This window comes from Urtica dioica, chromosome 8, assembly GCF_054948205.1.
Source record: "Urtica dioica subsp. dioica isolate 48M chromosome 8, U.dioica_male_clone48M_v1_H2, whole genome shotgun sequence".
Lineage (NCBI taxonomy): Eukaryota > Viridiplantae > Streptophyta > Magnoliopsida > Rosales > Urticaceae > Urtica > Urtica dioica.
This window is the reverse complement of record NC_142763.1, coordinates 31,077,083-31,095,629: the sequence shown is the minus strand read 5'-3', so window position 1 is coordinate 31,095,629 and position 18,547 is coordinate 31,077,083. Positions and strand designations below refer to the sequence as shown.

The 18,547-nt window shown below is 37.6% G+C and overlaps 3 protein-coding genes and 1 long non-coding RNA gene across 4 annotated transcripts; all 4 read left to right on the top strand.

Annotated features, from left to right (window-relative positions):
• Positions 1–5,671: 5,671 nt before the first annotated feature.
• On the top strand, positions 5,672–6,526 carry LOC149389172 (uncharacterized). Its single transcript, XM_089624552.1, has one exon. The coding sequence runs from the start codon at positions 5,743–5,745 to the stop codon at positions 6,427–6,429; it is 687 nt and encodes a 228-aa protein (XP_089480678.1). The 5' UTR covers positions 5,672–5,742; the 3' UTR covers positions 6,430–6,526.
• Positions 6,527–10,366: 3,840 nt separating this feature from the next.
• Positions 10,367–11,216, top strand: LOC149389171 (uncharacterized). Its single transcript, XM_089624548.1, has one exon. The coding sequence runs from the start codon at positions 10,433–10,435 to the stop codon at positions 11,117–11,119; it is 687 nt and encodes a 228-aa protein (XP_089480674.1). The 5' UTR covers positions 10,367–10,432; the 3' UTR covers positions 11,120–11,216.
• A 3,872-nt stretch (positions 11,217–15,088) lies between these two features.
• LOC149389170 (uncharacterized) lies at positions 15,089–15,938 on the top strand. Its single transcript, XM_089624553.1, has one exon. It carries the CDS (start codon positions 15,155–15,157, stop codon positions 15,839–15,841), a length of 687 nt encoding a protein of 228 aa, XP_089480679.1. The 5' UTR covers positions 15,089–15,154; the 3' UTR covers positions 15,842–15,938.
• A 1,632-nt stretch (positions 15,939–17,570) lies between these two features.
• On the top strand, positions 17,571–18,547 carry LOC149389169 (uncharacterized). The gene is made up of 3 exons (XR_016301017.1): positions 17,571–17,818; positions 17,911–18,063; positions 18,413–18,547. It is a non-coding gene; the product is annotated as an uncharacterized LOC149389169 (long non-coding RNA).

Here is an 18,547-nt window from a genome sequence, read left to right as displayed (position 1 = left end):
GAAGAGCTCAATATACTACTAGAATTTCCTTTTTCTTCATTCTTTAATGAGTTGCTCGGCAAGGATCCACTACTAGAAATTAAGCTTATCACAACGACATTTGTCGTTGTAATAACAGCATATACTACAACGACACAGTCGTTGTAATATATTTATAACAGCACCATCAATTTTTCGAACCCATTTTGATAAAATTTTGGCGAGCTTGTCTATTTCAACGACAAATCTAGCGCGAGAATTTCATTTAATCTTTTTTTTTTTGGTTTTTTTGCGGCAATATAACATTTCGAAACTAAAATTACGACGACATATGTCGTTGATATATGTCATTTTTTTTTTGTTTACCCTGCAGCAATGATGAATTTCGTTGCAATAGTGTTTTTTTTATAATAGATGAAAGTAATTATTAAAACTTGTTTGCGGAAACAAAATATTTTTAATAGCTATGGAAACGACTTGTTGCAATTGCAAATTTGTTTTGTTTTTTTTATTGCACCGCTGAATGTGTACATACTACACACAATGCAAGTAAAATAGTCTCATACAACGTCTCTCACATTATCATGAGATAAGCAAAAGAAAAGAAAGTTATAATAACAAAAATAAAAGAACTTATTAAGAGTCTCGTAATTAACAACTTAGCGTTGGCAATATATGGGTTTCAAACTTTCAGTTACTGAAATCGATGCAATCTAATAGCTAATTGTCTATAAGATATTTCAATTAGCCGTAAGAAAAAAAACAAACCATTTTGAGGCACATCTTATAGAGATCGAAGTGAAACGACGCTTGACATTCCAACGAATGATTCACGAGACCATTTTTGTATAAATTATATATTCCATTAATATATTAATATAGAATTGATGTGCATGGTATGTGCGATGGCAATATATCAGTAAAATATTTGTGAGATCAGATATAACATTTCAAACTTAACGTATGAACATCGTACGTATAAAATTACCATATGTGATTTCGAATTCCATGTGCCTTGCCCTTAACCTTGTCGCGGCAATTAATTAGAATATCGTGGGCTAGTAATTTAAATGCAGAGATATGCTTAATGACAAGAGAAGTATGCTAAAATTGTGTAGTAATTTTCCTTCCAACGCCACGTCTATCTTTTTAGTGAATTTACGAGCATCTCCTCTGACCTAATCAAAATTCACAAATATATATTGATTACTATAAAATGCAGTTTTTATTACATCAAACAATATTTTATCTACACAACATGTTAAACAAAAAATTACGGCCTGCTCACGACAACTTAACCATATATATCAGTGTCAAATACTTCAAAAATTAAAGACTCTTGCATAATCTTATTAATAAATTGCATGTGTGACCATACCGCAGCCATAGGTATTCTATGCTTTTAATAAGAGGGTTTGATGTCCAATACATTTATTAACCTAGCTATTAGTTTTCTGTTTTATTTTGGAAACATAATTTTTTTTTTTGAGTAAGGGCACTATCGGCCAAGATTACATGATATATTAGCAGTGCAAAGCGCAGGTGACACTATCGGCCACGATTACATAATAGGTGACACTATTGACCAAGATTATATAATTTTTAGAATAAATATTCCAGGGGACATGCATTTCTGCATCCCATGGGGGCTTGAACCCATGACCTCTCCGTCGAGGTGTGTGTAGGATTACCGCTAAACCAAGTTAGCTACCACATTTTTGAAAACAGAAAATTGGTATATATTACTAATTATATCCAAGACATTGACTAAGAATCAATTAATAAATAATATGATGATGTCAACTTAATCCAACAATTAACATTTTTTACCCTGGAAAGGCAATAGTATGATGTGTACATCCTACACACAATGCAAGTAAAATAGTCTCAAACAACATCTCTCACATTATCTTGAGATAAGAAAAAGATTTGTAAAATTAAAAGAAAGTTATAATAACAAAAAATAAAAGAACTTAAGTTGAAGCCTTTTTAATTTTATAGTTGAAGCAATAGGGGATGCTCTGCTCCTTCTTGTTCGAGAGCAACATGAGGAGCGTCTTGCACTGGTATGTCAGCGAAACCTTAATTTGCCTCTTCTTCTACCTTGGCCTCGTGCCTTTCCTCTACCCCGTCCACGAGCAGCAGCATGAACATTTTCCATCCAAGTACAAAGAAATATATGACTAAGATATAAACACAAATAAAAGTACTAAATTACTTCAGTAGGTGACGCAACCGTGCGATCGAATGGCAAATGAGGTTCCTCTGATACCAACAGTACTGACAACCCAGTTTCCCGGATAGTTATTCTAAACTCAGTACTTTTACTTCAAAAAATGTGGATAACTTTTTTTTTTTTTAACATCGTTTCTTTTCTTAAAAACAAAATAGCTTTTAAAAATAAACTAAACATCAAAACATAAAATAGAGTTAAAGCTTTACAAAAGTATTTTACTCGAACATGGAAAATACTTAAATATGATATCAAAACTAAAGAATGATAGTTATAAATACTTAACGAAATTAAAACCATGAAGATTTAACTTTAGTTAAGCGAAATCATTAAACCTTAAAGATGTCTTAACCAAAAAAATATCAAACCGAGTATCTAGTTAATGCGTAGCGTAAGTCTTTTATTTTAAAATTACACGCAGGAACAATAAGGCAACCCCTTAACAATCGACGCCGTTGGTACACAATTCTCATTTTGTTAAAGGTTGTATACCTATAACACATACAAATATTTTGTCAATAAAACCCAACGTTTGATAGAAGAAATTCTAAGGAGGCTATGGTCTATGTTTCTTTTCTTTTGTAAAGATAGGAAGAAAATAGAGAAAGATAGAGATATCACACAAGTGTGTGACTAAGGAAAAATTGCATTATGAACGTCATTAGAGCTACAGAGAGAAGAGCATTTCTAACAAAATAATTACTGGACTGTTATAAACATCTAATATTAATGCCATTAACTCCCCCATTTTAATTCTTTTAAAAAGTAAATGTCTAAAAAATGTGTTCTATTCTTCTACATATTGCCACGAATATACTTAGAGAATATATTCAGATATACATATATTGCCATACAGAATCATTCATCATCTTCAGCTAGATTTTTTTTTTTTATCTCAATATTATCATCCCTTAAAATTTCATTTATATATGATCAATGTAATTTTTTTTATAAGTTGAATAGAATTTTTACTAACCACTATTAAGACTCTCGTAAATAACAACTTAGCGTTGGAAATATATGGGTTCAAACTTTCAGTTACTGAAATCGACGCAATCTAATAGCGCTAATTTGTCTATAAGATATTTCAATTAGCCGTAAAAAAAAAAAAAAAAAACCATTTTGAGGCACATCTTATAGAGATCGGAGTGAAACGACGCTTGTCATTCCAACGAATGATTCACGAGACCATTTTTGTATAAATTATGTATTCCGTTAATATATTAATATAGAATTGATGTGCATGGTATGTATGATGGCAATATATTCATAAAATATTTGTGACATCAGAAATAACATTTCAAACCTGACGTATGAACATCGTACGCATAAAATTAACATATGTGATTTCGAATTCATGTGCCTTGCCCTTAACCTTGTCGCGCAATTAATTAAAATATCCTGGGCTAGCAATTTAATTGCAGATATATGCTTAATCCATAACATAGTTAATAAGAGACAATGTCTCTCTAACTTTTATCCTGGTGCCGCCACGTGGCGCCTCCAGGAGGCGATACGTGGCGGCACCAGGGGCCGACACGTGGTTTTTTTTTTTTTTTGAATTTTTTTTCCCTTTCAAATATCAATATATTTTGTATAATTTTTTTTTATATATATTATAATCATAATTACCAATACTATATGAATAACATATATTATCATTTTTTTCCCCTCTCTCATCAATATATTTTGTATATATTTTTATTTCAACTTGAATCCTGGTGTCGCCAGGCAACGACACGTGGAATCCATTTTTTTTTTCCTTCCGATTTTGATTTTTTTTTACTTCCGATTTTGATTTTTTTCTTTCCAATTTGATTTTTTTTATATTTTTTATGTATATTATAATCATAATTATTAATAATATATTATACTATATCAATAACATATATTATCATTTATTTTTTTCCGACCTTGTAATTTTTTTCCCTCTCTCATCAATATATTTTGTATATATATTTTTTTCGAACTTGAATCTTGGTCCGCCAGGCAGCGACACGTTGAAGCCATTTTTTTTTCCTTCCAATTTTGATTTTTTTTTTACTTCCGATTTTGATTTTTTTTTTTTTTGCTTTCCAATTTTGATTTTTTTCCCTTCCAAACATCAATATATTTTGTATGTTTTTTTTATGTATATTATAATCATAATACTAATACTATATTATACTATATCAATAACATATGTTATCGTTTATTTTTTTTTCCGACCTTTAATTTTTTTCCCCTCTCTCATCAATATATTTTGTATATATTTTTATTTCAACTTGAATTCTGGTGCCGCTAGGCAGCGACACGTGGAACCATTTTTTTTCCCTTCCGGTTTTGATTCTTTTTTTACTTCCGATTTTGAATTTTTTTTCCTTCTTTCATAAATATATTTTGTATAATTTTTTTATTTATATTAATTTTTTTCCTCCCTCTGTTATCAATATATTTTGTATAATTTTTTTATGTATATTATATTTAATACAATTAAAAGTCTAACCTTACTTTATTTTACTTATTTTTCTTTTTAATTTTTTTTTAAAATATTGCTGACTCGCGCGTAGCGCGTTTTTTCAACTAGTGACAAGAGAAGTATGCTAAAATTGTGTAGTAATTTTCCTTCCAACGCCACGTCTATCTTTTTGGTGAAACGTCATTTTTCTTCTTTACGAGCATCTCCGACCTAATCAAAATTGAAAAATATATATTAATTACTACAAAATGCAGTTTTTATTACATCAAACAATATTTTATCTACACAACATGTTAAACAAAACATTACGGCCTGCTCACGACAACTTAACCATATATATCAGTGTCAAATACTTCAAAAATTAAAGACTCTTGCATAATCTTATTAATAAATTGCATGTGTGACCATACAGCAGCCATAGGTATTCTATGCTTTTAATAAGAGGGTTTGATGTCCAATACATTTATTAACCTAGCTATTAGTGTTCTGTTTTATTTTGAAAACAGAAAATTGGTATATATTACTAATTATATCCAAGACATTGACTAAGAATAAATTAATAATTAATATGATGATTTCAATTTAATCCAATAATTAACATTTTTTTACCCTGGAAAGGCAATAGTATGATGCGTCATACTACACACAATGCAAGTAAAATAGTCTCAAACAACATCTCTCACATTATCTTGAGATAAGCAAAAGAAAAGAAAGTTATAATAACAAAAATAAAAGAACTTATTAAGTTGAAGCCTTTATAATTTCATAGTCGAAGCAATTGATTTCTGACTCACGTATTGCTTATTTTGACTGCGGAATATTTAGACAGCAGCCATTGGAATACTTTAAAGCAGCATAGAGCTGGTGGTGTAAACATCTATTAACCTATTAGTATATTTTATTTGTCAGAGAGTTATTTGATTTGATTTTGATTACAGGGTATGGGTGATGTATATGGTAGAAGTCTATAAAAAGGGAGAAGAAGATAGATGAATGGCACACAGATGCAAATCAAAATCAAAGTGAGAGAAAGAAAACACACATAGAATTAGGGTTTATAGAGCGTGAGAAGATGCAGTATTCCGTTGGTGCGTTGATGGTGATAGCCGTGACGGTGATGGCGGGGTGCGGCGAGGCGGTCCAGGTGTACACGGTCCTGAACTACGCGTTCAACACTGCGGGCGGGGCGCGGTTCAACAGAGAGATTGGGACGGGGCACGCGAGGCAGACCCTGGAAGCGGCGACAAGCTTCATCTGGAGCACGTTCCGGCAGAACTCGGCGGCGGAGAGGCGGGACCCGCCGAGGGTGGTGCTGAGGGTGGAGGACTTCGAGGGCGTGGCTCGGAGCTCGGACTCGGACAACATCATCCACCTCAGCGCGCGCTACATCGAGAGGTTCTCGGGCGACGTTCGGAGGGAGGTGGAAGGGATTCTGTACCACGAGCTGGTCCACCTCCTCCAGTGGTACGGCGGCGCTCCGCGAGGCCTCATCGAGGGCATCGCCGACTTCGTGCGCCTCAGGGCCGGCCGCGCTTCCTACAAGTGGGTCGGGCCCGGGGACGGCAGCCCCTGGGACAAGGGCTACGACGTCACCGCCCGCTTCCTCGAGTACTTGGAGACCCTCCGCCCCGGCTTCGTGGCCGACCTCAACAAGAGGCTCAGGAATGGATACCGCCCCAGCCTCTTCAATGAGCTCCTGGGCAAGGACGTCGACACTCTCTGGGCACAGTACAAGCGCAGGTACGGAAGGGAGCTCTGACTCTCATATCACCATCTAATAAAATGCCATGTACTACTAACTACTTATAATTAATGTAATAAAAGCTTGCTCGCTTCTAATACTTAAATTATCATAATACCACCTATTAATGTACGTACTCGTTCCGATATACAAAGAGGAACTTACTAAACCTATAATGAGATGGTTATTCTACTGTTTGTTGCTTGTGATAACAACTTGAACGATTGATTACTTTTGCGCGATCAAATATAAACAAGCAACTAAAACAATCAAGCAATCAGGAAGCAATTCCTATCAAGACTCTTGTGAAATCAATGTGCATATAATATATATTGACACACACAGTAAATAATCTCAGCATTCTTATCATGACTTTGTGCCGATTTAAAGCTTTAATTGTTAAACAACTCAGTAAACACGCGTCCAATATTTAATCTAATAATAGCACTCAATTTTAAAAGCGAGATGAACGGGAGAATATAAATTTAGATAGAATATTTATTTATATATATGTATATATATATATATATAAATATATATATATATATATATACATATATGTTCTGCTCCTTCTTCGGCGCGGCTTCCAAAAAGCTGGCATTGAAGTTTCAAATTAGCCTGAAATCACCTACTCACACGTAAACACTCAAAATATAGCAAGTTCTATTACATTTTAGATAAGCTATTATAATGGCTACAACAAATAATATGGTGGTAATTGATTAAAAAAAATAAAATTAATAGGAGATAATGCACTTATCAGCGTTCTACCATGATGGGTATACTCATATCCCTACTTATTATCATAATCAAGTTAATGTAGAAGTCTATGAGTTGATGAAAGTGTAATACTTTTCTTTGAAATAACATCTCTAATTATTTATAATAATGCCAATTTATTATATTTATTGAAGCAATCTTTGGGTGATTACGAATACACCATTTCGTGGAAAATATTCCCAACATGTCACTCCAGACGTTGGAAGTTGGTCTCGTTAGTTCTTGCATGCACATATTATTCTACCCGCTCCTCCTTTGATTTTGGTGATTTTGTGCTTGATCACTTGGCAAAGCATGCCAAGTCTTTTGCAGTGAAGCTTCCCATTGGTTTCCCTTCCCTCATCACCGGCATCCTGCTTAAGCAAAACAAGAACATTCTGCGAAGCACTGATGTGGTGGGCAAAAGACCCGGTGCTCTCAACTTCAGCCCCAAATTGTTTGAAGGGAAACATGCTCAAGATCTTGTCAGACCTTCTGTCGAGACATCTGACATTTCAGGAAGCAAACTTCATTTGGGGACAATGACAGAGGCAGTCCAGAGAAATGTATTGAGAGAACTTCTTGAGAAGATTGAGATTCTTAAAAGGACTATTGAGACTCTCTCCAACAGGAAGTCCAAGTGCGAAGCTCTTGTCCGTGAGCTCACTACTCCTAGTTCAGCTACTGCTTCTCAGCCTGGCCAAGCCACTGTGTCTGATGTTTCTGATGCTGCTGAAGACGCTGAGGATGCTGACAAGTCTGAAGACGATGAAGAAGGCTTTGGCTGTGACCAGGATGTCGTTGGTAACGTTGGTGCTTCGGCTTAAATCTTTCTCTCTTTATGTTCAAGATCTGGTCTGTATTATACAACTTCTTTTCAGACTTCTTTCTGTTTGGCTTGCGCTACAGTTTATCATTTGTTTCAGACTATGTTATGTTGGTGTGTAAAACCTGAACATCTTTCTTTTGATGGTCTATGTAATGATGTTTGTTCAAGTTCTCATCATTTTCTGGCCGTTGTGTGTTCCTCCCTCTGTGTTGAGGCAATCAGGGGGAGAGGCGTCATGAAGTCATTTATTTTGACTCTCCTCGCTTGTCATGACGCTTGTATGAGAACTGTTCCTGGAAGTGCTTGCCTAAAAAATAGTCAAAGGGGGAGATTGTTGTTACGTTTTTGTTGGCTTTATTTTTTAGTGCAAGTTGTGTGGAAAGATGTTGGTCGTTATGCTTCTACTTCTGGTGTGACATCTTTTCTCCTGTGTGCAGACTTTATTTCAGGCAAGTTTCCAGTTTTGACAGATTGCTTCGCTGGTGACTTAACTATGAGATATCCTCACTGCTGACTTCATTGCAAGTTATTTGCCTCGATGCTGTCTTCATTGCAAGATATTTGCCTCGCTGGTGACTTGATTATGTAATATTCGGTTGAGGCTGGGTAAGGAAACCAGAGATTCAGTTCCAGGATTGTGAAGCTGCTATAAAAGACATGCACTCCCCCTTAGCAGTTTTGACGCTTTTGATAAAAACACTCAGAGCTCTTAGACGTGCAAGACCGGTGGACTGAGAGGCTGTGTGTTTTGTTAATAGCGGTGTTTTTCTCTCAAACACTATTCCACAAAGATTGAGTGTCTGTGAGTGTTGGGTTTTCTGTTCACGTGATTGAAGGTTCACGAACAGCTGAAGACTGAAAGTCATCCGAGCACAGGCGGCTGCTCGAAGGGTGGAATTGAGACGGAGCTCAAATTCAGGGGGAGTCCCAGACTAAGTTTTCACTGGTGGTAATAGTCTCTAGGTTTTATTGATTTGTCGATTGTAATCAGATATAAACCTTGTGTGTACTATTGACTACAAGATAGTGAAATCTTTTTCACTGGCAGAATGCCCCCAGACGTAAGTGTGTTTCACCGAACTAGGTAAACATATTGTGTGTATTTTATTTACTGCACTATTTGTTGTTTATCCATAATCGGCTGTTCAAACAAGTTGTCGGACACATTGTCAACACATTGTGTGCGACATCTTGTCTTTGCGATTAATCAGAATTTCATAAATTATATATTCCATTAATATATTAATATAGAATTGATGTGCATGGTATGTGCGATGGCAATATATCAGTAAAATATTTGTGAGATCAGATATAACATTTCAAACCTAACGTATGAACATCGTACGTATAAAATTACTATATGTGATTTCGAATTCCATGTGCCTTGCCCTTAACCTTATCGCGGCAATTAATTAGAATATCATGGGCTAGTAATTTAATTGCAGAGATATGCTTAATGACAAGAGAAGTATGTTAAAATTGTGTAGTAATTTTCCTTCCAACGCCACGTCTATCTTTTTAGTGAAACGTCATTTTTACTTCTTTACGAGCATCTCCGACCTAATCAAAATTCAAAAATATACATTAATTACTATAAAATGCAGTTTTTATTATATCAAACAATATTTTATCGACACAACATGTTAAACAAAAAATTACGGCCTACTCACGACAACTTAACCATATATATCAGTGTCAAATACTTCAAAAATTAAAGACTCTTGCATAATCTTATTAATAAATTGCATGTGTGACCATACAGCAGCCATAGGTATTCTATGCTTTTAATAAGAGGGTTTGATGTCCAATACATTTATTAACCTAGCTATTAGTGTTCTGTTTTATTTTGAAAACAGAAAATTGGTATATATTACTAATTATATCCAAGACATTGACTAAGAATCAATTAATAATTAATATGATGATTTCAACTTAATCTAACAGTTAGCATTTTGTACCCTGGAAAGGCAATAGTATGATGTGTACATCCTACACACAATGCAAGTAAAATAGTCTCAAACAACATCTCTCACGTTATCTTGAGATAAGCAAAAGATTTGTAAAATTAAAAGAAAGTTATAATAACAAAAATAAAAGAACTTATTAAGTTGAAGCCTATTAAATTTCAATGTTGAAGCAATTGAATTCTGACTCCCGTATTGCTTATTTTGACTGCGGAATATTTAGACAGCAGCCATTGGAATACTTTAAAGCAGCATAGAGCTGGTGGTCTAAACATCTATTAACCTATTAGTATTTTTTTTTGTCAGGGAGTTATTTGATTTGATTTTGATGACAGGGTATGGGTGATGTATATGGTAGAAGTCTATAAAAAGGGAGAAGAAGATAGGTGAATGGCACACAGATGCAAATCAAAATCAAAGTGAGAGAAAGAAAACACACATAGAATTAGGGTTTATAGAGCGTGAGAAGATGCAGTATTCCGTTGGTGCGTTGATGGTGATAGCCGTGACGGTGATGGCGGGGTGCGGCGAGGCGGTCCAGGTGTACACGGTCCTGAACTACGCGTTCAACACTGCGGGCGGGGCGCGGTTCAACAGAGAGATTGGGACGGGGCACGCGAGGCAGACCCTGGAAGCGGCGACAAGCTTCATCTGGAGCACGTTCCGGCAGAACTCGGCGGCGGAGAGGCGGGACCCGCCGAGGGTGGTGCTGAGGGTGGAGGACTTCGAGGGCGTGGCTCGGAGCTCGGACTCGGACAACATCATCCACCTCAGCGCGCGCTACATCGAGAGGTTCTCGGGCGACGTTCGGAGGGAGGTGGAAGGGATTCTGTACCACGAGCTGGTCCACCTCCTCCAGTGGTACGGCGGCGCTCCGCGAGGCCTCATCGAGGGCATCGCCGACTTCGTGCGCCTCAGGGCCGGCCGCGCTTCCTACAAGTGGGTCGGGCCCGGGGACGGCAGCCCCTGGGACAAGGGCTACGACGTCACCGCCCGCTTCCTCGAGTACTTGGAGACCCTCCGCCCCGGCTTCGTGGCCGACCTCAACAAGAGGCTCAGGAATGGATACCGCCCCAGCCTCTTCAATGAGCTCCTGGGCAAGGACGTCGACACTCTCTGGGCACAGTACAAGCGCAGGTACGGAAGGGAGCTCTGACTCTCATATCACCATCTAATAAAATGCCATGTACTACTAACTACTTATAATTAATGTAATAAAAGCTTGCTCGCTTCTAATACTTAAATTATCATAATACCACCTATTAATGTACGTACTCGTTCCGATATACAAAGAGGAACTTACTAAACCTATAATGAGATGGTTATTCTACTGTTTGTTGCTTGTGATAACAACTTGAACGATTGATTACTTTTGCGCGATCAAATATAAACAAGCAACTAAAACAATCAAGCAATCAGGAAGCAATTCCTATCAAGACTCTTGTGAAATCAATGTGCATATAATATATATTGACACACACAGTAAATAATCTCAGCATTCTTATCATGACTTTGTGCCGATTTAAAGCTTTAATTGTTAAACAACTCAGTAAACACGCGTCCAATATTTAATCTAATAATAGCACTCAATTTTAAAAGCGAGATGAACGGGAGAATATAAATTTAGATAGAATATTTATTTATATATATGTATATATATATATATATATATATATATATATATATATATACATATATGTTCTGCTCCTTCTTCGGCGCGGCTTCCAAAAAGCTGGCATTGAAGTTTCAAATTAGCCTGAAATCACCTACTCACACGTAAACACTCAAAATATAGCAAGTTCTATTACATTTTAGATAAGCTATTATAATGGCTACAACAAATAATATGGTGGTAATTGATTAAAAAAAATAAAATTAATAGGAGATAATGCACTTATCAGCGTTCTACCATGATGGGTATACTCATATCCCTACTTATTATCATAATCAAGTTAATGTAGAAGTCTATGAGTTGATGAAAGTGTAATACTTTTCTTTGAAATAACATCTCTAATTATTTATAATAATGCCAATTTATTATATTTATTGAAGCAATCTTTGGGTGATTACGAATACACCATTTCGTGGAAAATATTCCCAACATGTCACTCCAGACGTTGGAAGTTGGTCTCCTTAGTTCTTGCATGCACATATTATTCTATCCGTTCCTCCTTTGATTTTGGTGATTTTGTGCTTGATCACTTGGCAAAGCATGTCAAGTCTTTTGCAGTGAAGCTTCCCATTGGTTTCCCTTCCCTCATCACCGGCATCCTGCTTAAGCAAAACAAGAACATTCTGCGAAGCACTGATGTGGTGGGCAAAAGACCCGGTGCTCTCAACTTCAGCCCCAAATTGTTTGAAGGGAAACATGCTCAAGATCTTGTCAGACCTTCTGTCGAGACATCTGACATTTCAGGAAGCAAACTTCATTTTGGGGACAATGACAGAGGCAGTCCAGAGAAATGTATTGAGAGAACTTCTTGAGAAGATTGAGACTCTTAAAAGGACTATCGAGACTCTCTCCAACAGGAAGTCCAAGTGCGAAGCTCTTGTCCGTGAGCTCACTACTCCTAGTTCAGCTACTGCTTCTCAGCCTGGCCAAGCCACTGTGTCTGATGTTTCTGATGCTGCTGAAGACGCTGAGGATGCTGACAAGTCTGAAGACGATGAAGAAGGCTTTGGCTGTGACCAGGATGTCGTTGGTAACGTTGGTGCTTCGGCTTAAATCTTTCTCTCTTTATGTTCAAGATCTGGTCTGTATTATACAACTTCTTTTCAGACTTCTTTCTGTTTGGCTTGCGCTACAGTTTATCATTTGTTTCAGACTATGTTATGTTGGTGTGTACGTAAAACCTGAACATCTTTCTTTTGATGGTCTATGTAATGATGTTTGTTCAAGTTCTCATCATTTTCTGGCCGTTGTGTGTTCCTCCCTCTGTGTTGGTCGATCCTTGCCTTTGGTATTATTTTGAGGCAATCAGGGGGAGAGGCGTCATGAAGTCATTTATTTTGACTCTCCTCGCTTGTCATGACGCTTGTATGAGAACTGTTCCTGGAAGTGCTTGCCTAAAAAATAGTCAAAGGGGGAGATTGTTGTTACGTTTTTGTTGGCTTTATTTTTTAGTGCAAGTTGTGTGGAAAGATGTTGGTCGTTATGCTTCTACTTCTGGTGTGACATCTTTTCTCCTGTGTGCAGACTTTATTTCAGGCAAGTTTCCAGTTTTGACAGATTGCTTCGCTGGTGACTTAACTATGAGATATCCTCACTGCTGACTTCATTGCAAGTTATTTGCCTCGATGCTGTCTTCATTGCAAGATATTTGCCTCGCTGGTGACTTGATTATGTAATATTCGGTTGAGGCTGGGTAAGGAAACCAGAGATTCAGTTCCAGGATTGTGAAGCTGCTATAAAAGACATGCACTCCCCCTTAGCAGTTTTGACGCTTTTGATAAAAACACTCAGAGCTCTTAGACGTGCAAGACCGGCGGACTGAGAGGCTGTGTGTTTTGTTAATAGCGGTGTTTTCTCTCAAACACTATTCCACAAAGATTGAGTGTCTGTGAGTGTTGGGTTTTCTGTTCACGTGATTGAAGGTTCACGAACAGCTGAAGACTGAAAGTCATCCGAGCACAGGCGGCTGCTCGAAGGGTGGAATTGAGACGGAGATCAAATTCAGGGGGAGTCCCAGACTAAGTTTTCACTGGTGGTAATAGTCTCTAGGTTTTATTGATTTGTCGATTGTAATCAGATATAAACCTTGTGTGTACTATTGACTACAAGATAGTGAAATCTTTTTCACTGGCAGAATGCCCCCAGACGTAAGTGTGTTTCACCGAACTAGGTAAACATATTGTGTGTATTTTATTTACTGCACTATTTGTTGTTTATCCATAATCGGCTGTTCAAACAAGTTGTCGGACACATTGTCAACACATTGTGTGCGACATCTTGTCTTTGCGATTAATCAGAATTTCATAAATTATATATTCCATTAATATATTAATATAGAATTGATGTGCATGGTATGTGCGATGGCAATATATCAGTAAAATATTTGTGAGATCAGATATAACATTTCAAACCTAACGTATGAACATCGTACGTATAAAATTACTATATGTGATTTCGAATTCCATGTGCCTTGCCCTTAACCTTATCGCGGCAATTAATTAGAATATCATGGGCTAGTAATTTAATTGCAGAGATATGCTTAATGACAAGAGAAGTATGTTAAAATTGTGTAGTAATTTTCCTTCCAACGCCACGTCTATCTTTTTAGTGAAACGTCATTTTTACTTCTTTACGAGCATCTCCGACCTAATCAAAATTCAAAAATATACATTAATTACTATAAAATGCAGTTTTTATTATATCAAACAATATTTTATCGACACAACATGTTAAACAAAAAATTACGGCCTACTCACGACAACTTAACCATATATATCAGTGTCAAATACTTCAAAAATTAAAGACTCTTGCATAATCTTATTAATAAATTGCATGTGTGACCATACAGCAGCCATAGGTATTCTATGCTTTTAATAAGAGGGTTTGATGTCCAATACATTTATTAACCTAGCTATTAGTGTTCTGTTTTATTTTGAAAACAGAAAATTGGTATATATTACTAATTATATCCAAGACATTGACTAAGAATCAATTAATAATTAATATGATGATTTCAACTTAATCTAACAGTTAGCATTTTGTACCCTGGAAAGGCAATAGTATGATGTGTACATCCTACACACAATGCAAGTAAAATAGTCTCAAACAACATCTCTCACGTTATCTTGAGATAAGCAAAAGATTTGTAAAATTAAAAGAAAGTTATAATAACAAAAATAAAAGAACTTATTAAGTTGAAGCCTATTAAATTTCAATGTTGAAGCAATTGAATTCTGACTCCCGTATTGCTTATTTTGACTGCGGAATATTTAGACAGCAGCCATTGGAATACTTTAAAGCAGCATAGAGCTGGTGGTCTAAACATCTATTAACCTATTAGTATTTTTTTTTGTCAGGGAGTTATTTGATTTGATTTTGATGACAGGGTATGGGTGATGTATATGGTAGAAGTCTATAAAAAGGGAGAAGAAGATAGGTGAATGGCACACAGATGCAAATCAAAATCAAAGTGAGAGAAAGAAAACACACATAGAATTAGGGTTTATAGAGCGTGAGAAGATGCAGTATTCCGTTGGTGCGTTGATGGTGATAGCCGTGACGGTGATGGCGGGGTGCGGCGAGGCGGTCCAGGTGTACACGGTCCTGAACTACGCGTTCAACACTGCGGGCGGGGCGCGGTTCAACAGAGAGATTGGGACGGGGCACGCGAGGCAGACCCTGGAAGCGGCGACAAGCTTCATCTGGAGCACGTTCCGGCAGAACTCGGCGGCGGAGAGGCGGGACCCGCCGAGGGTGGTGCTGAGGGTGGAGGACTTCGAGGGCGTGGCTCGGAGCTCGGACTCGGACAACATCATCCACCTCAGCGCGCGCTACATCGAGAGGTTCTCGGGCGACGTTCGGAGGGAGGTGGAAGGGATTCTGTACCACGAGCTGGTCCACCTCCTCCAGTGGTACGGCGGCGCTCCGCGAGGCCTCATCGAGGGCATCGCCGACTTCGTGCGCCTCAGGGCCGGCCGCGCTTCCTACAAGTGGGTCGGGCCCGGGGACGGCAGCCCCTGGGACAAGGGCTACGACGTCACCGCCCGCTTCCTCGAGTACTTGGAGACCCTCCGCCCCGGCTTCGTGGCCGACCTCAACAAGAGGCTCAGGAATGGATACCGCCCCAGCCTCTTCAATGAGCTCCTGGGCAAGGACGTCGACACTCTCTGGGCACAGTACAAGCGCAGGTACGGAAGGGAGCTCTGACTCTCATATCACCATCTAATAAAATGCCATGTACTACTAACTACTTATAATTAATGTAATAAAAGCTTGCTCGCTTCTAATACTTAAATTATCATAATACCACCTATTAATGTACGTACTCGTTCCGATATACAAAGAGGAACTTACTAAACCTATAATGAGATGGTTATTCTACTGTTTGTTGCTTGTGATAACAACTTGAACGATTGATTACTTTTGCGCGATCTAATATAAACAAGCAACTAAAACAATCAAGCAGTCAGGAAGCAATTCCTATCAAGTCTCTTGTGAAATCAATGTTCATATTGACACACGCAGTAAATAATCTCAGCATTCTTATCATGACTTTGTGCGGATTTAAAGCTTTAATTGTTAAACAACTTAGTAAACACGCGTCCTATATTTAATCTAATAATAGCAATCAATTTTAAAAGCGGGATGAGGGGAGAATATAAATTTAGATAGAATATTTATTTATATATATGTATATATTCATTTGTTTGATATATATATATATATACATATATATGTATATATACATATTTATATCTGTTATGCTCCTTCTTCAGCACGGCTTCCAAAAAGTTGGCATTAAAGTTCCAAAATAGCCAGAAATCACCTACTCACACGTAAACACTCAAAATATAACAAGTTCTATTACATAAGCTATTATAATGGCTACAACAAATAATATGGTGGTAATTGATAAATAAAAAAAATCAATAGGAGATAATGCACTTATCAGCGTTCTACCATGATGAATATACTCATATCCCTATATATTATAATAATCAAGTTAATGTAGAAGTCTGTGAGTTGATGAAAGTGTAATACTTTTCTTTGAAATAACATCTCTAATTATTCATAATAATGCCAATTTATTTTATATTTATTGAAGCAATCTTTGGGTGATTACTAATACACCCTTTCATGGACAATATTCCCAACATTTCACTCCAAACGTTTTTTTGTCTATTTAGTTCTTGCACATACACTACTACAAATGTTGGATTATACAACCCACTTTCTACAACGCTTAACATAAGCGTTGTAGAAACTAGGGATTCTACAACGCTTAACATAAGCGTTGTAGAAACTTAGTGTTTCTACAACGCTTATGGCTAAGCATTGTAGAATCTAGGTGTTTCTACAACGCTTTTGGATAAGCGTTGTAGAATATGATGGATTCTACAACGCTTATAGCTAAGCGTTGTAGAAACTTAGTGATTCTACAACGCTTGTGTAAAGCGTTGTAGAAGTACATAAATTTCAGATTTCCCACAACGTTTACACTATCCGTTATAGAATCGTCGCCGCGGCACCACGTGATTTATGCCGCGGCGAAACCTTTCTACAACGCAAGGTAAAAGCGTTGTAGAAGGATGAACCTCGCCGCGGCACGATTTCAACAACGCTTCTTAAAAGCGTTGTAGAATCCATTCGCCGCGACGATAGTCATCTCTTGCCGCGGCGACATTATCTCGCTGCGGCTAGAAATATTCTCCGCCGCGGTGAGAAGGATACCGTGACCAAGCAATTTTTTATGAAATTCCTCGCCGCGGCGAGATGATCCTACAACGGTTATAAAATCCGTTGTAGGACCTTCTCGCCGCGGCGAAGACATATTCTCGCCGCGGCGAGATTTTTTAGGTTTTCCCTATACACGCGCAATAATACATAGGGGATTTTGGAATAATAAGAAAAAATGAAACACAGTATTATTGCTCGATCGATTCTCCATCGCTCTCTCTCTCTCTCTCTCTCCCTTCCTACGAAAATGGCGACCGAAACACACACACCGATCGTCGATCTGATCCCAATCCTCCAAAACCCGATCGCCGACGAGCCTTCCTCCGACGATTAAAGGACCTTTGTCGCCGTCGCCTCCGAAGTGGAGAAGAAGATGCGCAGAGCCGAGCGATTCCGGATCTCCGTACAGCTCTCCGAGAAAGAGAAGCGCAATTTCCGAGCCGAGAGGTTTATCTTGTACTTCTCACTCATTCTTGTCTTTTTTTTTCAGAATTAGGGCTCGTTTTTAGAGTATTCGATCAATTCTGTTTTGAAATTAGGGTTCCTAATGTTTCGTCGTACGAAAATTAGAGAAAGCTAGGCTCGTTTTGGCTCTGGTTCTGGAAGCCCTTTTGTTTCAGCCCATTAATTTCGTGGGACAAGAAGTAATCGTCGTGAGGAGAGAACGCTCGAACTCGGAGCACCGCCACGAGGTAATAACATAGATTGTTCTATGTGAAGGTTGATAATTTTGAATCCATCTGTATGTTTCAATCTAGTTTGAGTTTTGAATCTCGGTTATGAACAAAGAACTACTGAATCTCATTTATCATATTTAATTTGCTTGAATGGTAAAAGCTTTGTTTTGTGTCCCCTAACTGTTTGATAAATTTCCTGAACGAATTTTTTTTCACGAGTTCTTAAAAATGGTTTTGATTTCTGGGTCCGGACCTTCACCGAACAACCGATGGGTTGATTATGTAAATGTCTTCGTGTATTTTATGTGTGGTTCTTTATGTTCCCATAAATCGAGACCTGAATTCACAGATGATCGTTTCCCAGGACTAACACTGTTTCCATGATCAAGATAACTACTATCCCCGGATGCTTCAGAGTCTCTTTCGAAACAGGACGAGAACAAGCTAAGTTGATCTTCTTCTTCAAGTAGTAGTAATTCCGGTTCATCCTCGGAAGAGC

What these genes read in the sequence shown, in the direction of transcription:
- LOC149389172 (XM_089624552.1), top strand. Translation starts at nt 5,743, where the DNA reads ATGCAGTATTCCGTTGGTGCGTTGATGGTGATAGCCGTGACGGTGATG.
- LOC149389171 (XM_089624548.1), top strand. Translation starts at nt 10,433, where the DNA reads ATGCAGTATTCCGTTGGTGCGTTGATGGTGATAGCCGTGACGGTGATG.
- LOC149389170 (XM_089624553.1), top strand. Translation starts at nt 15,155, where the DNA reads ATGCAGTATTCCGTTGGTGCGTTGATGGTGATAGCCGTGACGGTGATG.